The sequence below is a fragment of the Eriocheir sinensis genome, unplaced genomic scaffold (assembly GCF_024679095.1).
Source record: "Eriocheir sinensis breed Jianghai 21 unplaced genomic scaffold, ASM2467909v1 Scaffold85, whole genome shotgun sequence".
NCBI lineage: Eukaryota > Metazoa > Arthropoda > Malacostraca > Decapoda > Varunidae > Eriocheir > Eriocheir sinensis.
In genome coordinates, this window is record NW_026112219.1 from 360072 (window position 1) to 386230 (window position 26159).

General features: G+C 43.7%; 1 protein-coding gene across 1 annotated transcript in view; it reads left to right on the forward strand.

The window, feature by feature from the left end:
• The window catches only part of LOC126994692 (prostaglandin reductase 1-like), a 37966-nt gene extending 17340 nt beyond the window's left edge, over positions 1–20626 (forward strand). Inside the window, exons 6-9 of the mRNA XM_050853990.1 lie at positions 8353–8504; positions 11914–12034; positions 20094–20212; positions 20335–20626. Coding sequence (XP_050709947.1) covers positions 8353–8504; positions 11914–12034; positions 20094–20212; positions 20335–20445 — 503 coding nt within the window. The 3' untranslated portion in view covers positions 20446–20626. The remainder of the gene's footprint in view (positions 1–8352; positions 8505–11913; positions 12035–20093; positions 20213–20334) is intronic.
• The last annotated feature ends 5533 nt before the right edge of the window (positions 20627–26159 follow it).

The window sequence follows — 26159 nt, forward strand, 5'->3', positions numbered from 1 at the left end:
ACTAACCGTTTCCCTATTGTCTCACCAACACCGGAGAGTAGTTCAGCATGCTCTCTAAAGACAGATCCTCTCTTTATCCACACCACACTACATTCACATAACATATACACCTTTTTCCAAAATTCAAAATTCAAAATGGCTCAATTAAGCAATGCCTCGGAGTCCCCGCCTGAGGGACCACAAATTCCCAGGAGGACTCCCTTCTGGCTGCCGAACCGAGAGGTGTCTTGATAACTCCTCGAACCTCTTTCTTCTCAATTTCTGCAACATTCGCGGTCTTCCCTCTAATTTTCATTCTGTGGAACATCTCTCCTCCTCTAAACCTCACCTTCTCTTCCTTACCGAAACACAGGTTTCTGAGGCTACTGACAGCAATCTCTACTCTGTTCCCTCCTACTATCTCTATCCTAAATTTCAATCCAAAGCTGGATGTTGCGCCTCCGTGCAACGACATCACTGCTCTCGTGCCCGACCTTGACTCTTCTGAATTTTCCACCATCTGGTTAAGACTTCACTGTCATTCTATTACTAAATACATCTGTGCTGTTTATCTCTCACCTAACTCTACCAACTATGTAAAATTCTTTGACTATTTGAATTCTAAAGTGGAGCACATCTTGACCCACTCTCCCTTCGCTGAAATCTCCATCCTAGGAGATTTCAATGTTCACCACCAGCTTTGGCTTTCATCCTCTTTCACTGACCATCCTGGTGAACAAGCCTACAACTTTGCTATCCTCAACGACCTAGAGCAGTTGGTCCAGCACCCTACACGTATTCCTGACCGTCTTGGAGATCGGCCCAACATTCTAGACCTCTTCCTTACCTCAAACCCTTCTGCTTATTCTGTCAAACTGTTCTCTCCGTTGGGCTCCTCCGATCACAATCTTATTTCTGCATCCTGTCCTATCGCTCCTGTACATCCTCTGGACCCACCGAAGAGGCGATGCTTCTGGCATTTTGCTTCAGCTCGGTGGGACGACCTGAGGATGTACTTTCCGATTCCCGTGGAATGATTATTGCTTCCAGGATAGAGACCCTCTGTGTGTGCTCAGCGCATCACAGAGGTGATTGTCTCTGGAATGGAGGCATACATTCTCGTTCTTTCTCTACTCCTCACGCTAAAAAGCCTTGGTTTAATCACGCTTGTTCTCGTGCTGTCAATGAGAGAGGTAGCTCACAAAAGATACCAGAGCCTTCAAACTAATGCTAATTATGAACTTTACATTTCTGCCCGAAATCGTGCCAAATCTATTCTCCGACTAACCAAAAATTCTTTCATTAATAGAAAATGTCAAAACCTTGCTTTCTCTAACTCTTCCCGTGACTTCTGGCATCTAGCCAAAACATCTCCTCCAACTTCACTTCTTCATCTTTCCTCCACTCCTCAGTCCTGACGGCAACACTGCCGTCTCATCTATCTCTAAGGCTGAACTCTTCTCTCAAACTTTTCTAAAACTCCACTCTGGACGATTCTGGGCATATTCCTCTTACTCATCCCCCTATTTACTCCTTTATGCCTGTTATAAAGATTCTTCAAAATGATGTTTTCTATGCCTCTCTGGCCTCAATCCTCTGAAGGCTTATGGACCTGATGGAGTGCCTCCTATTGTCCTTAAAACTGTGCCTCCGTGCTGTCACCCTGCCTGGTCAAACTCTTTCGCCTCTGCCTGTCAACATCTACCTTTCCTTCTTGCTGGAAGTATGCCTTCACACAGCCTGTACCTAAGAAGGGTGACCGCTCCAATCCCTCAAACTACCGTCCTATTGCTTTACTTTCTTGTCTATCTAAAGCTTTTGAATCAATCCTTAACCGGAAGATTCAAAAGCACCTTTCCACTTCTGACCTTCTATCTGATCGCCAGTATGGGTTCCGCAAGGGCGTTCTACTGGTGATCTCCTTCTTAACTGACTCTTGGTCATCCTCTCTTAGCCGTTTCGGTGAAACTTTTGCTATTGCGCTGGACATATCAAAAGCTTTTGATAGGGTCTGGCACAAATCTTTGCTTTCTAAACTACCCTCCTACGGTTTCTATCCTTCTCTCTGTACCTTTATCTCCAGTTTCCTTTCTGACCGTTCTATTTCTGCTGTGGTAGACGGTCACTGTTCTTCCCTAAACCTATTAACAGTGGTGTCTCGCAGGGCTCTGTCCTATCTCCCAATCTCTTTCTGTTGTTCATTGATGATATTCTTTCCAAAACGAACTGTCCTATCCATTCCTACGCCGATGATTCCACTCTGCATTATTCAACTTCTTTTAATAGAAGACCCACCCTTCAGGAACTTAACGACTCAAGGCTGGAGGCTGCAGAACGCTTAGCCTCAGACCTTACTATTATTTCCGATTGGGGCAAGAAGAACCTGGTGTCCTTCAACGCCTCAAAAACACAGTTTCTCCACCTATCCACTCGACACAATCTTCCAAACAACTATCCCCTATTCTTTGACAACACCCAGCTATCACCTTCCTCAACACTAAACATCCTCGGTCTATCCTTAACTCAAAATCTCAACTGGAAACTTCATATCTCATCTCTTACTAAATCAGCTTCCTCGAGGCTGGGCGTTCTGTACCGTCTCCGCCAGTTCTTCTCCCCTGCACAGTTGCTGTCCATATACAGGGGCCTTGTCCGCCCTCGTATGGAGTATGCATCTCATGTGTGGGGGATCTTCACTCACACAGCTCTTCTGGACAGAGTGGAGGCAAAGGCTCTTCGTCTCATCAGCTCTCCTCCTCATACTGATAGTCTTCTACCTCTTAAATTCCGCCGCAATGTTGCCTCTCTTTCTATCTTCTATCGATATTTCCACGCTGACTGCTCTTCTGAACTTGCTAACTGCATGCCTCCCCCTCCCGGCCCGCTGCACTCGACTTTCTACTCATGCTCATCCCTATACTGTCCAAACCCCTTATGCAAGAGTTAACCAGCATCTTCACTCTTTCATCCCTCACGCTGGTAAACTCTGGAACAATCTTCCTTCATCTGTATTTCCTCCTGCCTACGACTTGAACTCTTTCAAGAGGAGGGTATCAGGACACCTCTCCTCCCGAAACTGACCTATCTTTCGGCCACCTCTTTGTATTCTTTTTAGGAGCAGCGAGTAGCGGGCTTTTTTTTTTATTAATGTTTACTTTTTTGTGCCCTTGAGCTGTCTCCTTTGCTGTAAAAAAAAAAAAAAAAAAAAAATAGGTTACTGGGATTTATTTCAAGGAGCGTAAGCAACAGAAGCGCCGAAGTCTTCCTCAAACTATATTTAGCATTAGTTAGACCTCATCTTGACTATGCGGTTCAGTTCTGGTCACCTTACTATAGAATGGATATCAAAATGTTAGAATCAATGCAGAGGAGGATGACTAGGATGATTCAGGGGTTGAGAAACTTGCCATACGAGGAAAGACTCAAACAGTTAAACTTGCATTGTCTAGAAAGGCGAAGGGTGTGTGGAGACATGATCGAGGTTTATAAATGGATGAAGGGCTTTAATAAGGGAGACATTCATAAGGTTTTGTTGGTAAGAGAACCGAGTAGGCATGAAGTAATGGGTTTAAACTGGAAAAATTCAGATTCAACAGGGACATAAAGGCAAAAATTGGTTTACAAATAGGGTGGTGGATGAGTGGAATAGGCTTAGCAGTCATGTGGTGAGTGCCAATACAATTGTCACATTCAAAAATAGATTAGATAAATTCATGGACAGCGATATTAGGTGGGGTTAGATACACGGGAGCTTAGGTTCAGAGGAGCTGCCTCGTACAGGCCTACCGGCCTCTTGCAGACTCTGATGTTCTTATGTTCTTATTACTTTCAGAAAATCCTCAGATTCTAGATCACCCACCACGCCTTCCCAGTCTATATTCCTATAGTTAAAATCCCCAATTATGCAGACATTTTTGCTCCTGCTCACCCTGCCTACCTCTTGCAGTAATATATCAGTGTCCTGCCTGTTAAGGTTGGGTGGCCTGTAAAGAACCCCTAGAATTAGTTTGTCTTTCCCTTTGTGGACGTCCACCCAAACTGATTCTGAGTCACCCCCCCCCCCCCTTTTTTTTTTTTTTGTCGCGGCCTATTGTGCCAGTAGGCTTCTTCCCGGTGGGGCCTGATGGTCGGCCCAGCCTGTTCTGGCGCAGGCGAGTGTTTATAGTGGCGCCATCTTGCATTGGCTCATGCTGCCCTCCCGGAGCTCATCTTTAATCCTAGAATCTAGAGTCCGGGTTGATAGGTGGTCTTCTGGACAGCATGTGGGTAGTTTTAAGCCACTCGGCGGCGGCTGAAATATCCCAGCTTGGTGGCACAGGGCGGGGATTGAACTCGCATCCTCCTGAACGCGGCGCCGTCACTCTGTCGACTCAGCCACCCCTCCCCTAATTTGTTTGAACAGATCGAGTTGTAAGCGGAACATTTAAGTGTGTCTTTAACATGAAATGCCACACCCCTCCCCTTCTTCCCTTTCTATCTTTGTGAAACATCTGATAACCATCTATTTCATACTCCGACATGAAGTTTTTGTTTGCAGTATCCACCCACGTCTCCGTGATAGCTATAATGTCGAATTTCTCGACACATGCTTTCCCCCTCAGTAGATCTATCTTGTTCCTGAGACTCCTACTGTTGGTGTAATAAGCCGTTAGCCCATCCTTTCTTATATCCTTTCGATTACTCCTGCACCCCCTAGTCCCAGTCTGCGATGCATAGCCACTGATGACAGGCCCTCCCCCCTCGCCTACTCTAAAAAATCCTGTAGGGTGCTAAGTGATCGCTCGAGGGAGTCTGCGAGAACCTCCACCCCCTGGAGTGACAGGTGCACCCCATCCTTGGCATACAAGGTGCCTTTATTGTAGAAGAGGTCCCAATTATCAAGGAAAAGCCAACCATTTCGCTTACAGTGGGCCACCAGCCTGCTGTTTACTGCTAAGGCTCTGGAAAGCCATCCCTCACCTACCCCCCTCCTTGGCAAAACACTACAACCCCCCCCCCGAAGTCTCTCACTTTAGCGAACGATTCCCTGAAGCGCCGAAATATCTCTTCGCTACCCACCCTACTGATGTCATTACCACCGAAACTGCAGAAGACGATAGGCTGTGTCCCCTCCCCTGCTAAAATTTCCTCCATTCTGTCAGATACATGCTGGATGCCTGCCCCAGGAAAGCACACTCGAAGCCTATTTTCCTTATCCCTAGAACAAAAATACCTGTCAATGAACCTGACTTGGGAGTCCCCAACCACCAGGACTTTCCTTTTAGAAACTGTGTCAGTAGACGGAAGGGAAGCCGCTACAGGAGGAGAGGGAGGGGCGGCAACAGGGGAGGGGGAGGAGGAGGAGGAGGAGGAGGAGGAGGAGGACGATGAGTGGGAGAAGGAGAGAGAGGAGGGTGATGACGTCGAAGGGGAAGGGGGAGAGGAGGAGGTGGCTGAGGTGGCGGAGGAGGTGGTGGGGGAGGGGGGGAGGCAGGGGAGGAGGGGGGGAGGAGGAGGGGACAGGGAGGGAGGCAGGGGTGAAGGAGTAGGAGGAGGGGGAGGAGGCGGGGGAGGTAGCGGTAGCAGAGGAAGGGGGAGGTGATGTGGTGGAGGACAAGGAGAGAGAATGCGAGGAAGAGCAGGAAGAGACAGAAGGGAGGGAAGAGTTGGAGGAAAGGGGAGAGGGGGGTGATGAATGAGAGTCCGCAGAAGGGAAGGGAAGTATTGCGGGTGAGGAGAGGGGAGATGGCAGGTGGGGAGAGGGGAGGAGAGGGGAGAAGCGGCTGAAGGAGTGGAGGGGAAGAGGGACATGCAGGAGGAGGGAGAAGTGAAGGGAGAAAGCACTAGCGATGAGGGGGAGGCAGGCGGGAGAAGGGAGGCTGCTGTATGGGGAGGAGGAGGGGTGGAAGGAAGGGGGGGTGAGGTACCCCCATGAGTAGAACAGCAGGAACACCTGCGACACGCTGTGACTCGCTCCACCAAATATTTAATGTCCCATATTAACGAGTGGATCGTGGATTCCAGATGCTTGATTTTTCTTTCATCATGTCCTGCCTTGATGCAGAAACGGCAAGTCTCGCTTGCCCCTGTTCACCTAGCAGTGAGTAGGTACGCGACGTCAGGCAAGGAGTTGTGACCTTGTTGTCGCGGTGTGTTGTGTTTGAGTGGTCTCAGTCCTACCCAGAGATCGGTACTATGAGCTCTGTGCTCTTCCGTAGGGGAACGGCTGGCTGTCTCGAGAGAGACCCGCAGCAGACCAAGAGGTAAATTACACACACACACATACACAGAAATATTAAATAAAAATTTTCATAAAGTGTTTACGAAAGAGACTGACTTTGACTGGGGGCTCGAAAATTGTAATGAAGAGAAACTAAATTATGTGAAGGTTGAGAGAGGGGAGCTGTTGCAGCTGATGGAATCTTTAGCTGGAAGGAAAGCTAAGGGACCGGATGAAATCTCTGATCAAGTGCTAAAAGAGTGTAGAAATGAATTATTGGAACCACTTTATGACATAATAACATGCTTTATAAATACAGGAAAAGTACCCTTAGAGTGAAAGAGAGCGAACATTGTACCGATTTATAAAAGTGGAGATAAAACTGAACCATTAAATTATAGACCAGTCTCTTTAACAAGTGTAATGTGCAAGATCAGTGAAAGCATAATAAAAAAAACAATGGGATGAACATTTAGAAAAGGAAAACATGATAAATAAAGGACAGAATGGATTTACAAAAAGGAAATCGTGTGTCACCCACTTATTATGTTTCTACTTAAGAGCAATAGACGTGATGCAAGAGAGAGAAGGGTGGGCTGATTGTGTATTTCTCGATTTGAAAAAAAGCTTTTGACAAGGTTCCCCACAAAAGGTTAATCTGGAAACAACAGAAATGGGGAGGAATGGGCAGAAAGGTCATCGAGTGGATGAAGGATTACTTAACAGGAAGAGAAATGAGAACGGTGATTAGAGAAGAGAGATCAAATTGGAGGAGAGTAGAGAGTGGAGTTCCTCAAGGCTCAGTTCTGGTACCAATAATGTTCATAATATATATAAATGATATGCCGATGGGTATAAAAAGTTATGTGAGCCTTTTTGCGGATGATGCAAAATTAATAAGAAAAGTGAAGTTGGAGAAAGACTGTGAAGAACTGCAAAACGACCTAGATAGAGTGTATAGATGGAGCCAGTTATGGGAGATGGAATTTAATGCAAACAAATGCCATGTTATGGAAATGGGGAAAAGTAAAAAAAGACCGAGGAAAACATACAGGATGGGAGAAGACTTAAGGTGGTGCATGAAGAAAAAATTTGGGAGTAACGATGCAAGACACACTAACCCCAGAAAAGCATATAAACAACTTATTTGGAGAAACCTACAGGATGATGCAAAATATAAGGGTAGCATTGCATTTTATGGACAAAGAAATGATGAAGGAAATATTAACAACATTGATAAGACCAAAACTTGAATATGCTGCAGTTGTGTGGTCGCCTCACAAAAAGAAGGATATCAGAAAGTTGGAAAGGATACAGAGAATTGCAACTACAATGGTCCCAGAACTCCTGAATATGACGTATGAAGACAGATTGAAGGAGATGGACTTGATGACACTGGAACAAAGAAGGGAGAGAGGAGATCTGATCACGCTGTATAAGTTGGTAAATAAGTTTGATGAGGTGGATAGAGATGATCTCTTCTCAACTGTGAGAATACACGGGCTGAGAGGACATGGGAAGAAACTTATAAAGGAACCTCTTTGAGTGACTTGAAAAAATATAGTTTTCCACATAGAAGGGTTAACACATGGAACAGCTTACGGGAAGAGGTGGTGGAGGCGAGCAGTGTCGTCCAATAAATGAAAGAAAGGCTGGATGAATGTAGATATGGAGACGGGACTATTAGAGCTTACCTCGGGCCCAGTAGACTACAAATAGGTAAATACACACACACACACACACACACACACACACACACACACACACACACACACATCTTCTTTCACGTGTAGCCCCTGTTCACCTAGCAGTGAGTAGGTACGCGACATAAGGCAAGGAGTTGTGACCTCGTTGTCGCGATGTGTTGTGTGTGAGTGGTCTCAGTCCTACCCAAAGATCGGTACTATGAGCTCTGTGCTCTTCTGTAGGGGAACGGCTGGCTGTCTCGAGAGAGACCCGCAGCAGACCAAGAAGTGAATTACACACACACACACACACACACACACACACACACACACACACACACACACACACACACACACACACACACACACACACACACAGACAGACAGACACACACACACACACACACACACACACACACACACACACACACACACACACAAGGAGGTTGATTGTTGCTTCCTGTAACTGTTACATTCCTTTCTGTGCAGGTTGCAAGGTGGTGGCCTTTGCTGGCTCTGAGGAAAAGGTGGAATGGCTGAAGGAACTCGGGGTTGACCATGCCTTCAACTACAAGACTGTGGAGGTTGGCGATGCACTGGCACAAGCAGCACCAGAGAAGATCAACATTTACTTTGATAATGTAAGTGGATGAAAAAATAGCAAACATAAAACTAATAGTCAACCTTATGCACCCACAAGAGACAAAGAACAAAACACGACTAAATAATGAAAATCCATGAGGAAAAAAGTCATAGGGAAAAAAATTTCAAGAAAAAGTGGTATGAAAAAGTGAAGGCTACTACTAAGAAAAAGTAGCAAATATGTCACTGAAAAAGAAGTTTCATACATAATAGAAGATCAAACACACACACACACACACACACACGTGTATCTGGACTTAAAGACTAAATCAAGCTGGACGGAAGTGACTAGTGGAGTCCCCCAAGGATCAGTGTTGGTTCCGATTATGTTTGCAATATATATAAATGACATGACAGAAGGGGTGACAAGCTATATGAATATGCTAAAATAATGAGGAGGGTGGCTAATGAAGAAGACTGTGTAGCCCTAAGCCAGGGTCTCGATAGAATAAGTGAATGGTCACGCAAATGGGAAATGACATTCAATACAAAGAAGTGTAGTGTGATGGAGTTTTATAAGAGCAGTAGATGAATATTGGGGAACGACTCTCTGAGTAATGAAAGAATCATGAAAAAAACAGAGGAAAAAGATCTGGGAGTGACCATAACAGACAAGTTATCCTTTGGAAAGCATATAAATCGGATAACTGGGGAAACATACAATCTTCTTAGAAACATAAAAGCAGCATTTACATATTTAGATGAAGAAATGGTGAAGAAACTAATAACATCGATGATACATCCAAGACTAGAATATGCAGTATTAGTGTGGTTACCTAGATTGAAGAAAGGAATTAGAAAGTTGGAAAGAGTACAGAGAGCAGCGACCAAACTACCAGAAACTCCGAGAGAACATACTTATGAAGAAAGACTGGAGAAATTGGAACTAACATGACAGGAAAGAAGAGAGAGAGGGGACCTAATAGCATTATACAGGATACAAGAGGGATTGGAGAAATTGGACAGGGAAGACTTAGTGGTACATGATAGGAAGGAGACAAGAGGGAATAACAAAAAATTGAAGGAGCGTCTGTAGGAGAGACATCAAGAAATATAGTTTTCCATACAGAAGTATTGCAACATGGAATGGACTTGACGAGGAGACTGTGTGTGCAATAGCGGTTAATGAATTTAAAGCCAAACTGGATAATGAGCATTATGGAGACGGGATAGCACGAGCCTAGTACGGCTCTTTTCCCGTATTTCACAACTATAGGTAAATACAACTAGGTAAATATACACACACACACACACACACACACACACACACACACACACCGCTCCATAGCTCAATCGGTTAGAGCGCTATGCTGTCAGGATTCACTGCCTGACAGGCAGCGATTCAAGCCCCGCTCAGGCCGGAATCTTTCCGCTGACGAGGTGATTACTGTCCTCCCTTGAGCATGGGGGATGGTGTGTGTGGTGTGTGAGGTCCTGGCAGTACCCATAGATCAACTATAATGAGCATGAGCTTGCTCTTGTCAGGAGGGTACTTGCTGGCGATTGCGAGTCCAACTCATGATCAGGCCATGGTGAATTACACACACACACACACACACACACACACACACACGGCCCGGTAGCTCAGTGGATAGAACGTCTGCCTCACAACCAGAAGGACCGGGGTTCGATTCCCTGGCCGGGTGAAGATAAGTTGGGTTTGTCTTCTTTCACGTGTAGCCACTGTTCACCTAGCAGTGAGTAAGGGCTGCTTTCACAGTCATTTTGTTTGTTTTGATCATTACCAATGGCAGCGATCGCTTCTATAGTATTTCCACTTAAAACTAGCCTATGGGGTAGTGGCGGCTGCGGGGTTAGCCCAGCCCCACACCTTATCACACACTCTCAACATGTCTCGCTTCCTCTGCAGCTGCCACTACCCCATCGGCCAGTTTCATGTGGAAAAAATAGCATCGATCGGCGCCATTGGTAACAATCAAAACAATCGAAACGACTGTGAAAGCGGCCCTAGGTACGCGACGTAAGGCAAGGAGTTGTGACCTCGTTGTTGCGGTGTGTTGTGTGTGAGTGGTCTCAGTCCTACCCAAAGATCGGTATTATGAGCTCTGTGCTCTTCCGTAGGGGAACGGCTGGCTGTATTGAGAGTGACCCGCAGCAGACCAAGAGGTGAATTACACACACACACACTCCTTGGTGCAACTGGTTAGAGCGCTGCACTGCCAGGCTTCACGGCCTGACAGGGCGGCAGTTCGAGCCCACTCAGGCCGGATTCTTTCTGTTGACTAGGAGTGGTTACTGTCCCCCCTTGAGCAAGGGGGATAAGGTGTGTGGTGTGTGAGGTCCTGGCAGTACCCATAGATCGACAATAAAGAGCACTTGCTCATGTCGGGATGGTGTATCTGCTGGCGATTACGAGTCCAACACGTGATCAGGCCGGGGTGAATTACACACACACACACACACACACACACACACACACTATTGTGAGGAAAACACCCTAGCTAAAATCATTGCTAAATAAAGAGCCAGGTGCAACTGCATCCCTGAAATATGTGACCAATTAGAAAAAATAATCATGTACTGTTAAATTTTCAAGTAATATATATTTTTTATGCCAAAGGAAGTAGCTAAAGGCCAAAAACAATGACAAAACCAAAAAGGCATATTTGTTTACTGTTATCACATGCTGTTAAGCAGCCATGCTGTGACTATACATTTGCATGTAAATACAGTATGTACTGGAACCAAGTACACACTGTAGTATAATACTCTTGGCCACCCAGAGTTGACAAAGGAAATGGTGAACACTGCATTGCTGCCACAGACATGATATCTGTTTATTTTTTTATGTATCAGCTGAGCAGCTGCTTGTAGTTATGATCCAGTATTTTTATTACCTTTTTGACATTTTCATTACTTGGGTTTTATATAAAGAAACGATCATTAGTAAATATTTTGCAGAATTATGATATGCTTAACCATTTTGAGTCAAAAAAGTAAAAGGCAGACACTTCATGCCCATCACCAAAACTGCGTCATTTGCTGTTGTGTAGTAATGCAATTTTTCAAATAACTACTCAGATAATCTTTCTTAAATGTGCTGGGAAGAGTGTGATAAAAGTCCAGGGCAGGTGCTGAATATTGGCAACTGTCTGTCCAAGTAATGTACACATCCTGGCATGGGCATGGCCCCCAGACTGTAGCGATTCCTAATTCCCAAACACTTGTGGTTTCCAGACAGGTACTTCCAACAACTAATAAGTCCAGGAAATTGAGGTTTGAGTGAACTTGGGATGGGAAGGGGGCCTGCATAGAGACTTACTCTTAGAAACCCCCAAGGATATGGCATTGTAGGATTGGGTGAAGCAATGGCCCCCCCTCCCCCCCTGGCATAGAACCCTATTAATTGACTGATTGAATCATTCTCTCTTTTCTTATGGAATGCAGGTAGGGGGTAAGTTTACAAGCGAGGCTTTACCCCACATGGCAGAGCAGGGGCGAGTGCTGGTGTGTGGAGCCATCTCCACCTACAACACTGAAGATGACATCATGGATCCAGGGCTCAACAGTGAGTTTTTGTTGTTGTTGTTGACACACACATGCAAGCACTTGCATGAACATGTGCTTACATACAAGTGAATGCACTAAAACACACATGCATGTCCTAACATCCGCATGCAAGTGCTAACACACAACCATGGATATGCTTACACACGTGCTGATACACAGTGTATGTGCTAACATACACCTGCATGTATTAACACACATATGCATGTGCTAACACTCACATACACATGCTAACACACACATGCATGTACTAACACACACATGCATGTGCTAACAAATATGATATATGTCCTCATGCTAGCACACCCCTATTTGTGCTAACACACACATGAATGTGCTAACACACACATACATGGAAGTGCTAACACTCACATGTATATTCTAACACTCATGTGTATGTGCTGAGAAACAAATTTATGCACAAGCTAACACACATATGCAAGGTAACATACATGCAGGCTAAAACACACACACACACACACACACACACACACACACACACACACACACAATAAAATAAAGAGCAGAAGAGAGGGGACCTAACAGCATTGTACTGGATACAAGAGGGGTTGGAGAAATTGGACAGGGAAGACCTAGTGGAACATGACAGAAGTGTGACAAGAGGCAATGGTAAGAAATTGAAGAAGAGCGACTGTAGGAGAGACATCAAGAAATACAGTTTTCCATACAGAAGCATAACAACATGGAACGGACTTGACAAGGAGACTGTGTGTGCAAAAACGATTCATGAATTTAAAGCCAAACTGGATAATAAGCGTTATGGAGACAGGACAGCACAAGCCTAGTATGGCTCTTTTCCTGTATTTCACAACTAGGTACACACACACACACACGCACACACACGCCACTGCAATAGTTCAGTGGATTACAACTCTGCCCTGTCAGGCTCTAGCCTGGCAGGCTGAGGTTTGAGCCTTGCCATGCAAGCCAGGATTTTTCCACTAAGAAGTTATTTGAGCAAGGCAGATGGGGTGTATGGTGTGTGAAGGTCTCATCAGTACCCAAAAATTGATTGTAATGAGCTTACTCTAATTGGGATAGTATTTGCTGGTGAAGAAGAGATCAACTTGTAATTAGGCCATGGTTAACTGCACACACACACACACACACACACACACACACACACATACGGACAAACAGTATGACTTTAGAGAAGGAAGATCTTGTTCAACAAACTTGATGCAACAGGACCCAGACAAGATATGGGAATGGAGTCGTAGATGGGAAATGGAATTTAATATCAGAAAGTGCAGTGTGATGGAATTTGGAAAAAAGGAAAAAGAAAATTTTAGGTAATTAGTTATACACTGGGAAATAAGAGCATTGACCCTTAAAGCGCGGACTTGTTTTGCCGTGCCTGTCCTCCCACACGGGCATATTCAGGCAAAAACATACCTCACTTCAACTTTTTATACCTTCACTTCTACTTACCTCACGTGACTGAATGCAGTATCATTGTAATGTACATACCCTTAACTGTTCTCTGACATTAATTAATTTATTTATTTTCATTTATTTTTATTATTATTTTTGTTTTTTACAGCAGAGGAGACAGCTCAAGGGCAAAAAAAAAGGAAACAATAATGAAAAAAAAAGCCCGCTATTCACTGCTCCTATAAAAGCTCAGAGTAGTGGCCAAAAGATAGGTCAATTTCGGGAGGAGAGGTTCCTGCTACCTTCCTCTTGAAAGAGTTCAAGTCGTAGGCAGGAGGAAATACAGATGAAGGAAGACTGTTCCAGAGTTTACCAGCATGAGGGATGAAAGAGTGAAGATGCTGGTTAACTCGTGCATAAGGGATTTGGACAGCAAAGGGATGAGCTTGAGTAGAAAGTCGTGAGTGGCGGGGCCGCAGGAGGGGGGGAGGCAACCAGTTAGAAAGTTCAGAAGAGCAGTCTGCATGAAAATATTGATAGAAGAGAGAAAGAGAGGCGAAATGGTGGCGGAATTTAAGAGGTAGAAGACTATCAGTAAGAGGAGGAAAGCTGATTAGACGAAGAACGTTAGACTCCACTCTGTCCAATAGAGCTATGTGAGTGGAGCCCCCAACACGTGAGATGCATACTCCATACGAGGACGGACAGGACCCCTGTATATGGATAGTAACTGTGCGGGGGAGAAGAACTGGCTGAGACTGTACAGAACGCCCAACCTCAAGGAAGCTGATTTAGTGAGAGAGGAGATGTGAAGTTTCCAGTTGAGATTTTGAGTTAAGGACAGACCAAGGATGTTTAGTGTTGAAGAAGGTGACAGCTGAGTGTCGTTGAAGAATAGGGGATAGGTGTTTAGAAGATTGTGTCGAGTTGATAGGTGGAGAAATTGTTTTTTGAGGCATTGAAGGACACAAGGTTCCTTTTACCCAATTGGAAATGATAGCAAGGTCTGAGGTTAAGTGTTCTGCAGCCTCCAGTCTGGAGTCTTGTAATTCCTGTTTAGAGGGTCTTCTGTTGAAAGAAGTTGAATAATGCAGAGTGGAGTCGTCAGCGTATGAGTGGATAGGAAAGTTTGTTATGGAAAGATCATTGATGAATAACAGGAAGAGAGGGGGTGATAGGACAGAGCCCTGTGGAACACCACTATTGATAGGTTTAGGGGAAGAACAGTGACCATCTACCACAGCAGAAGTAGTATGGCCGGAAAGGAAACTAGAGATAAAAGAACAGAGAAGGACAGAATCTGACAGAGGGCAGTTTAGAAAGCAAAGACTTGTGCCAGACTTTATCGAAAGCTTTCGATATGTCAAGCACAAATGAGAAAGTTTCACCGAAACGGCTAAGAGAGGATGACCAAGAGTCAGTTAATAAAGCAAGAAGATCGCCAGTAGAATGGCCCCTGCGGAACCCATACTGGCAATCAGATAGGTCAGAAGTGGAAAGGTGCTTTTGAATCTTCTGGTTAAGGATTGATTCAAAAGCTTTAGATAGACAGGAAAGTAAAGCTGTTAGGCACTAATGTAAAAATATCATGTAGATATGAATGTATAAATGTATGTGTTGAAACACGAGCTCAAGATCACGCGGCAGGATGTTATTGGACACGTAGCTGTTTATGACATGAGAAAGAGAGTATTGCTGACGGTGAAGTCAGCAATGTTGGCACCGGAACATTGAAAGTTCTGGGACTCAGCTCCGGAAGAGACACGCTTCCGGCGAACAGGTAATGCACCCAAGAGTGAGAACAAGATGGGCAAGAGCACAATACACAAGCTCTTGTTCTGGGTGTGGCTTTTCTCCCTTTTTTTTTAGTGCGACCGCTCACATAAATTTTGTAACTATAGTTAACCCTTTCCATCCATGACACAGACATCGGCATCACAGTATGGAAAGGGTCAAGAGAAAATGGAAGAGGATTAATCCTCTTCTAAACCTCTCAATCCTCCTCTAAATTCCTCTTAATCCTCTTCCATTTCCTTTTAAGAGATTTAGAAGAGGATTAAGAGGAAATGGAAGAGGATTAAGAGGTTTAGAAGAGGACTAACCCTTTCCATACGGTGATGCCATCAGACGCCCATCAGACGGAGACATCGGCGATGCCGGAGTGAAGGGGTTAAGATGTAAATACAATTTTAAACTAAAAACCCTTAAAAACCACACACCTTTTAATGTCCCAGTGAGAGAAAGAGTGAACTAAGTGAACTAAGGCTTCCGCTTGGCCATACATATATACGTCACTTTAAGTAAAGGCTATTTTGTTATCTCAGCAACTTCAATCAACTTGTGACAAGTGAGGTAACAGTCCGAGCCTTAACACCAAAAACATAACACCTACACGCATCACCTAAACGTACACTAAAAACTTGTAACATAAATGGTGGCAGCGGTGGGATACGAACTACTCCGAAGTGTTATATCTCTATCTCTAATATAACTTAACTGTGACAAGTGCATGTGAGCCTTTACTTAAAGTGATGTAAATATGTATGGCCAAGCGGAAGCCTTAGTTCACTTAGTTCACTCACTCTCTCACCGGGACATAAAAAGGTGTGTGGTTTTTAAGGGTTTTTATTATAAAATTGTATTTACAATCTTAACTATAGTTACAAAGTTTATGTGAGCAGTCGCACTAAAAAAAAAGGAGAAAAGCCACACGTGTCCAATAACATCCTGCCGCATGATCCTGAGCTCGTGTTTCGACACACACATTCATATGTACATAATATTTTTACATTAGTGACTAACAAATTAAGCTATAGGGCAGTAGTTTTGGGGATTGGAATGGACACCCTTCTTAGGCACAGGCTGTATGTAGGCGTACTTCCAGCAGGAAGGAAAGGTAGATGTTAACAGGCAGAGGCGAAAGTTTGACCAGGCAGGGTGTCAGCACAGAAGCATAGTTTTTAAGGACAATAGGAGGTACTCCATCAGGTCCATAAGCCTTCTGAGAGTTGAGGCCAGAGAGGGCATAGAAAACATCATTTGGAAGAATCTTAATAACAGGCATAAAGGAGTCAGAGGGGGGATGAGTAGGAGGAGTATGCCCAGAATCATCCAGAGTGGAGTTTTTACAGAAAGTTTGAGAGAAGAGTTCAGCCTTAGAGATAGATGAGACGGCGGTGCTGCCGTCAGGGATAAGGAGAAGAGGGAAAGATGAAGAAGTGAATTTGGAGGAGATCTTTTAATTTGATGGCTATAAAAATTGCTGGAGCGAGTACGGAATATTGAAGTAGGATCACTGAGAACAAATTATTATAGACAGTCTTCCACCCCTAGTGGACTTCCCTTCTATGATTTAGTTAAAAAAGCATAACTTTTATACAGTTTATGTGAAACACACCCAAAAACCCTAACTTGGCCTTCCTGATGCCCTTGATGGGTGCTGTGGTCAAAGGGCCCCCATCTTGTGGATTAAATTCACTGGAAGGTGAGAAGAGGGGGGATGTCTAACGGACATCTTATCAAAGCTAACACAAGGAATACACTGACCAATAATTACCGTAGTCAAGGGAGCATGGTTGGGTATTATTTGAAAGAAAACGACATGGTTACTCTACTTCAGCACAAACAAATTAAATTTGACGGCACACTAAGTCAAAAAATGCCTTGTCGAGTATTGTCGACACCCGCAATTTGAGCCCAGGCACCAGCTATCGACTAATGTCAACACCCGTGCTTTAAGGGTTAAGAAAACATCAATGAAAAAGGACCTGGGAGTTACTGAATTGGATTATTTGTCGCCATGGAAACACAAACAGAATTGTAGGTGAAACATACAACCTGGTGAGAAACATAAACGTTGCATTTCAATATCTGGATGAGGAAATTGAGAAAATTATTAAAACCATGATACATCCAAGGTTGGAATGTGCAGCAATAGTATGGTCACCGAGTACAAAGTCTTATTTAAGGAAAATATGTAGAAAGGATTCAGAGGGCAGCAACAAAGCTGGTTCCAGGACTAAGACTTGATATACGAAGAGAGATTGAAGCAGCTGAACCTACAGACACCGGAACAAAGGAGGGAGAGAGGAGATCTGATTGTGGTATATAGGGTGCTGAGTGGGATGGAAAAAGCAGACAAAGATCTAATAATGTGGGATACAAGAGAATCAAGAGGTCATGGAAGGAAGATGAAAAAGGAGGCCTGTAGAAGAGACATGAAGAAGAATAGCTTTCCACAAAGAGTGGTAGATACCTGAAACGCCCTGGAAAAAGATGTGCTCCATGCAAAGACGATTCACGATTTTACGGCCAAGTTGGATAAGATAGAGACGGGACAGTACAAGCGTAGCTCATCATCATCCTCATCTCATCGACACCTGCTCCGAGGAGCTCCCACCAGGGGATGGCCACGGTAGAAGAGTTTCCATCTTTCCCTATTCGTACACTCCCTCCTTTCCTGCTCAAAGTTTCTCAAGGATCTTTCACCCCTCTCCCTAACGTACTCTTGCACCCTATCTCTCCATTTCACTGGAGGTCGTCCTCTAACATTCCCTCCCTCTATCTCACTCACATATACCCTCCTGGTCATCTTACTCTCCTCCATTCACTCCATGTGACCAAACTACTTTAAAGTCTGTTGCTTCACTTCTTTTACCACTCCACACTTCTTCCCTTCACCCCCGTGACACATTCCTAAACACTCATATACACTTTCATTACTCATTCCATCCATTCTACTCACACCACATGCACTCCTCAAATAACTCATTTCCACTGCCTGCACTCTAGACCTCTGACTTTCATTCCAGGCCCATGTTCTGCTTGCATATGTGAGGGTTGGTACTATTATTGTATTTCTCAATCTCTCTTTACCTCCATGCTCACACTTCTGCCATTCATGATATGTCCCAAAGACCCTACCACCCTTCTTCCTTACAATGCCCATTCTCTTGTCTCTCCCTCTGTACCACCATGCTTACACACAACTGATCCAAGGTACTTAAAACTCATTAACCTCCTCCATTTCTTCACCATTCAAAATTATTTTGCATTCTTTTTCACATTCAATTCCCACTCTATATGGGCATACAAAAGCCACGACCTCACTTCTACTCCGCTCACAAACCATCACTTTACTTTTGTTGACATTTACTTTCAGCTTTCTCCTTTTACATACACTATCAAACACACTGACCAAATTTTGTAAGTCACTTTCATTTTCTGCAATGAGCACTGTGTCATCAGCAAATAAGATTGAATTCAGCACCCACTTCCTTCCCTCAGCGAAAATTTTTACTCCAACTTCCCAAACTTTGCCCTTCATTTCTCTCACAACACCATCCATATAAATATTGAACAACCATGGTGATATGACACACCCCTGCCTTAAGCCCACTTTTATCTCAAAATGTTCACTTGTTTCTCCACTAATTTTGACACATGCAGATGCATCCTCATAGAAAGACTTTATTGCATTAAGCACTTTTCCTCCCACACCATTTATCTTTAAAACATCCCACAATGCCATCCAATCAACTCTGTCATAAGCTTTTTCTAAATCCATGAAGGCAGTGTATAGTTTCTTTCCTTTCGCTAATATTCATTCTACTGCCATCCTGAAGGCAAATACGTATCTGATCCACACATCCCCTTCCCTTCCTGAAGCCTCCTGAATTGTTCTTCACTGATTTTCTCTTCTGTAAGTCTTTGCACCCTCTCTATTATGACTTTTCCATATACCTTTCCGGGTATACTCAGGAGACTTATACCTCCATAGCTCCCACACTCCCCTCTCCTGCCCTTCCCCTTGTAAACTGGGACAATGATGGCTTTTGTCCAGTCTGCTGCCATCACCACCCCCTCCCATGCCACTTCACATATCTTGACCATCCATTTAGTAACTAAATCTCCTCCACACTTCAACATTTCTGCTGTGATTCCATCAATTCCTGCTGCCTTTCCATTTTTCAATCTTTTTATTGCTTGATTTATTTCTTCAATAGTTATACTTCCTTCTTTATATACTCCTCCTCTACCTCCACCCAAAACTGCTGCTGTTACAGCTGCTGGACGTCCATCCTCAAAATTCATTGTTTTTGAAATATTCTCTCCATCTTTCTTTCACATTTTCCCCATCTTTCAACATCTTTCCATTCTCATCCATAACTTCAATTATTTTACTTTGGCAGGTATTTTCTGCTCCTCTCCCATATACCACAACTTGGTAAATAAAACTAGGTGAACACACACACACACACACACACACGAGTACCCCATGAAAGGTCTAAGCCATTTTTATGAGCTGGCCCAAGATGTATTCTCTCTCTCCCCCCTACCTATGTCTCATTCTTCCTCTTTCCCTGTCTCTTCCTACCTCTCTCTAATCAGTTATTTTAAGAGACGGTGTGAAGAGGGAAAAAATCCTGTGGCATGATGCTCCTTGAAAAAAGATAGATAGATGTCAAAACATAATCAAATTTAGCTGAAGGTGCTGTTATACTGCCCTCTTAAAGGAAAAGTCATTAGAAGTAGGGAATATAGATCAAGGAAAGCTACCCAAGGGTTTGCCAATACCAAGAGTGTGTAAACTCTCACATTAGAAAGCTGGACAGCACAGCGATCCCTTAAGGTTTGAAACTTAACAATATAAACTCTTCCGCCAGGTCCATTCAGTGAGTCGCTTATCTTGTGGAAGCAGCTAACTATCAAGGGATTTGTTATCTACCGCTGGAAGCACCTCTGGGAGAAAAGCTCCAAGCAGATGAGGAAGTGGGTAGAGGAGGTAAGTAGCAAACAGGGGCCATGTTTCCATTCAAAACACAAAGACCTTTACTATTAAACATATTGATGTATAGGTTTTTCTTCGCTGACATTTTGTTATGACAAAACGCTCGGTCTCACCAGGGGAAGCTGCAGTACCGGGAGTCCATAGTGCAAGGCTTCAGCAACATGCCCTATACCTTCATAGGGATCTTCCATGGCTCCAGGACCGGAAAAGTTGTGATTATGCCGTGAAGTCCTGAGGCATGAATCACATCATTAAACAAAGTATACCCCCAGCTTGCTTGTTATTCATTACATAAAGAATAATTTGCATTTGTTTTCTGTCTGTGATGCCATGTGATCATTATTCCCTGACATAAGTGTTTCTGTCATCCAGCTTGTTTTATCATAATTAAACAAATATAGAATGTAATGCCATGAGTATTTTTTTACACAAAGTAAGTTGAAGTTACTTAGCAACTCCATTTTTATTTCTTAGAGAATTATAACATACACAAGGATTTATGGAATATCCTTCCCCATATTTGGATAGGAGAGGGAGGGGCCCATGTGTAAGTTTTTCATAATTCTATCCAGAAGCCAACAGTTGATACCTACTCTGTACTCCACAATGGCTGTCACTGCCAGGACACCCATTGAACAGCTCACCCTGCTGTTCATCCTTCCTTTCAAGATGGTCAATAAATGAGTACCTCAGGCAACCTAAACAAGGTAAACTGTGGTAGCCCGGATGTTGCACTGGCCGTGTCCCAGGGTAATAGGTTCTTACCCACCACAGGCCAATGGTATGGAGATGAGCACTGAGGCCATGCACAACTAATAGCATATGCTCCTAACTTTACTAAACTTTACATTCCTCATTACAATTTAGAAACCTGGCAACTAATGGGTTACATTTTCATACATTTTTATATTGATACTCCCACACTGTCACTGCTGAATTAATTTTTGGTTCTTCTCTAAGGAAGCTCATCCAAGTTGTCTGTTTTGCTAAACCATTTCCAGTCAATTTGAATTATCTAGAATTTACAGAATATAGAAAATTTGTGGTTTTATGGAATATATGTTTTAACCCTTTCCTTGCTAAGCACTCGCAACGAGACTATCCCCTCAGGCGCACTCAGGCACCCCAGCGGGGGAAGGGGATCACTTTTAACCGTGTATCTCAAAAACTATTAATCACAGCTACAAAACAAAAGCACCATTGGAAAGAGGAGGCTAAGATCTATAAAATTCGGTTATGTAAGCTTCTCCTGTGAATGTACAGGCACGTTCAGGGGGTGTTTTTTGCTGTGAGTGCGACTGGCGCTCGCAGCAAGCTTTTAGCACGACCAGCAAGTGATGCTAGTGCTCGCTCTTTTAGCCTCTGCATCTCAAAAGCTATTCATCACAGCTAAAAAACAAAAAAAACATTGCAAAGAGGATGCCAAAATCTATAAGATTTGGTAATGTAAGCCTCTCCTGCGAATGTAGAGGCACGTCCAGGGGGTGTTGCCTGTGAAGACGTACATTTACACGTGCGTGACGGTCAGCCGTAAGGCAACTACTGAGTTAGATCTTTTGATGATGGGGTGCTGGCAGGGCAGTATTGCTAACTGCAAAATTTACAACAATTTGGTCAAAATATAAGTTAGGTGATAGGTGAAGATATGCAAAAATGCCACTATATTGGACAGCAACATCCACCAATTGTTCGTCTGTAGATTTTCCAAGCTAGGCTGATATGATTATCCACCAAATTTCGTGGAAAACCCACTGAATTGGCAGCTGTGGGGTGAGAAATAGTGTTGGAACACACTGGAGCTTGCAGCAAGTGTGTAGCACCACCGGCAAGTTACGCTAGTGCTCACTGCAAGCGTTTAGCAACGAAAGGGTTAAAGGATACAAGAATTTAACCAAGCTAAATTAGATGCATAGTGGGGATAATATTAATATTATTATTATTATTATTATTATTATTATTATTATTACTATTACTATTATTATTATTATTATCATTATTATTATTGTTATTATTACTTTTATTATTATTATTATTATTATTATTATTATTATTATTATTATTATTATCATTAGGTACATCCAGCCAGGACTCGAACCACAGGCGTGGCGCTCACCACCACCCCGCTGTACTGCAGTATAAAAGTGAGATGCTCACCCTGCATCTCACCTAACCTCAACTCAACAGGGGTGACTGAGTTTTTAATCAAGCCTGACACAGGTGTTCATGACATATAGGTGTCCGGCTTGATTAAAGACTTAGTCACCCCCTGTCAATTTGAGGTTGGGTGAGAGGCAGGGTGAGCATCTCACTTTTCTACCTCCGTAAACCTCTGTAAACAAGGCTGGTGGCGAGCACCATACCTGTGGTTCGAGTCCTGACTGGGTGTACTCAATCTGTCTGTGCTAGGATTATTATTACTATTAATTATTATTGTTATTGTTATCATTGTTATGATTATGATATTATTATTATTATTATTATTATTATTATTATTATTATTACTATTATTATTATTATTATTATGATATTATTATTATTATTATTATGATTATTACTATCATCATTATTATTATTATCATTATCATTAACCACTGAACGTGAGAATTAGGTGGATGAACGCAGTAGCACTAACTGAATTCGCGCTAATTGAATAGAGTAACCAATATGAAAAAAATTATTTGGTGCACACGTGGGTCTGACTTTTGTGTTTGATAATTACTCAAAATAATCACTCACATTAAAAAAACAACCCTACGATTGGCTGAGCTCTGAAAACACGCTTGTGATTCGCTCGGAGTCCGATGACGTCATCGCCAGCGCTCACCCGGTCAGTGGCCTCGTTGCCTTAAGGCAGTATCACACTGGCCGTTTTCTTCTAACCGTTGTGGCTACTGGCAACGCCCGTGCGCCCATCCGTGAGCGAGTTGTCGGTTCACCGTAACCTGGTGTCACACAGAGCCCTTTTCTTCCCACCGCGTTGGCAGCAGCTTGGACAACCGGCAAATCCAAATTTTCTGGGTGTGTGTCACACACGGCCAAGGTCAGTTGCCCATATCCACATCCTTCTTCTTCTTTTGACCTGTGACGCTTTGTATCGCTTCTTAGGTCCTCCTCCTTTCGTTCCTCTTTTCTTCTTTTTCACTTATACACACTTTTCAGTATTACAACGTAAACAAAGCACTTGCCCTGTATCAACATGGCGGCGTCTGCTAAGTAAGGGCTCTCGCAGCTTGTGCCACACATCATGGCAGCTTGGCGCAATTTTCAAAATTCAGTCGTGGTGGCTGCTCGCGCTAATTAATTTTTTTCTTGGTAGATGGTGGCTTGCGCTAATTGCGGTTCGCGCTAATTGATCTCGCGCTAGGTGGGGCTCTACTGTGTATTTATATATATATATATATATATATATATATATATATATATATATATATATATATATATATATATATATATACAGGTAACTTGATTTACGCAAGTTTTGTGTCCTTGAAGAGGTCACGTAAATCAAAAACAATGTAAATCAAACAAGAGGTAGGTTTCTATCGAAAAATAAATATTCACTTCATTCAGTGGAGAGAGAGAGAGAGAGAGAGAGAGAGAGAGAGAGAGATCCATTCAGGCACTATCTCAGCCTCACTCGTGTGAGGAAGAAATAAGGGACACCATGAGCGACTGGCTAGTATTGGTACCGGTACCGAGCAGTCTGGTACCAGTACCGTAACGTATAGCTGGTACCATTAGTACCGGTACTGGTACCGGTACCTGCCCACCCCTATTGTAGAGTAGCGTGGCAGCGTGGGTACTGTATTGTTGTTCAAGTAGCGCGCGGGAAGAACTGAGCTCAGTTGCGTGGCCGCGGCGCCGTGTGAGTCCTGTTGCGTGAGACATCTGGTGGCCACTCCATAAAATATCGTGTATAAGTGAAAAAACGTGTAAATTAAACATTTATTTGGGTTTTGGACCCCGCGTTATTTCAAAAACGCGTAAACCAAACTCACGTAAATCGAGTTACCTGTATATGTATCTATATATATACGTATATGGTTGATTCACCCGAGTCTGAAGCTTGCATTATCGAGCAACGGCAACCTGCAGCCACACAGCGTGTTCAATTTCGTGGATAATGTATGCTAGCCTATGCATAGTAAACGGTCGTCAGTGTCAATAATATGCAAGCAGCAATAACAAATACCATCAATATTAAAGTCAATTATGAGTTAAAAAATATTAGTAATGTCGCTAATAGCTGTTTTGTTAATTTACGAGATCGCTGATTGTGATTATTAAACAGTCTTGAAGCTGTCCACCACCGAGAAAAATAAGCAGGCTTTATATTAACAAAACAGCTATTTGCGACATTACTAATATTTTTTACTCATAATCGACTACAATTGACAGTATTTGTTATTGCTGCCTGCATATTATTGACACTGACGACTGTTTACTATTGCTTCATAGGCTAGCAGCCTAGCATGCAGTATCCACAAAATCAGACATGCCGTGTGGCTGCAGGTTGCCGTTGCGCGATAATGAACACTTCAGACTTGGGTGAACCAGCTATAGTATAATCAGTTTCATTTCATCTGTCCACCAACAAAGCGGGAATTTTGATGGATGTGGCACCTGCGCATTTTTAGTTCATGAATATGTGAAAATCAATTATTGTGATAGACATTCAAGGTTATTTTTCAATAATATATTTGAATGTTTATGTATACAAATGTAACGGTCCGAATGTGAATGAACGAGAGAATGTGAGTAAGTCGGTGAGTAACAGAGTGAGTAAGTGTAAGCGAGTGCATGAATGAACGAGAGAATGTGAGTAAGTCGGTGAGTGACAGAGTGAGTAAGTGTGAGCGAGTGGGAGAGCGAATGAGTGAATGAGTGAAAGAGTGAATGGGTAGCTGAGGAATGTAAGTGCGTAAAAGGTTATGAGAAGATAACACGGCGAGCGAATGAGCGAATATATGAACGAGTTACTGAAATCCCTCATCTCAAAGCCTCGAGCCCCTCCAAGAGACCAATAACTAGTTAGTTAGATAGGTAGGGGTTTGATTGTAAAAGAATGTTCCGGAAGGGAGAGAGTCAGTAATGCGGGGTTAAAAGATCACGTGATGGAGGAGAGAAGCTGATGAGCAAGCGAGGAGGAGGAGGAAGGCAGCAGAAGCGGGGTAGACTTGAGGAGGCAAGCACCACTGCAGAAAACCAGAAGCTGGGTAGACTTGAGGCGAGCACCACGGCAGCAAGGCAGAAGCGGGAGAGAGTAGACCGGAGACGAGCACCACGGCAGCAAGCCAGAAGCTTGGAGAACGTACACACCACCCACGGCCTACTGTGTGAGGCGGGCTAGCAGGAGACGAGCAGCAGCCCTAGCAAGGAAAGGCAGCGAGTTGAGTAAGAGCGGTGTCCACCTCTCCACTCAGCCCCCCCCGAAAGACCACCCACGGCCTGCGGGGTGAGACGGACTACAGGATGGGAACTTGTATGGCGGGGTAACCTGCCCCTCGACTGTCCTGGGGGCTCCAATACCACTGCCCCCAAGCTGCTCCCTACATCAAAGGGCGCCGCTCTCCACACCACCGAGCCGCTCCATCTCTACATCAGCGGCGCCCGTCTGTCCATCACCAGGATCGCCCATTCCCATCGTGGACGTCCTCTGCCGAGCCCGACACTCACGCAGCTCCTCCTCCGCATCCATCAACTACAGAGCTAAGCATTCTGTGTATTCCCCAAATCTCCCCTTGTGCCGGTAGTTAGCTAGTTTAGAGGCCTACAGCCTGTCGGTCATTCATTTTTGTTCATATTTTTTATTAGCACTCCGCTAACCTTTAAAGTAAACCAAATACATATTTATATCTAACCTTACCGAGTGTTATCATTTGGAGCCTGTTTTGCTGCTCATTGGAAATTACTGAACCATACACACATCCCCTCCATAGTA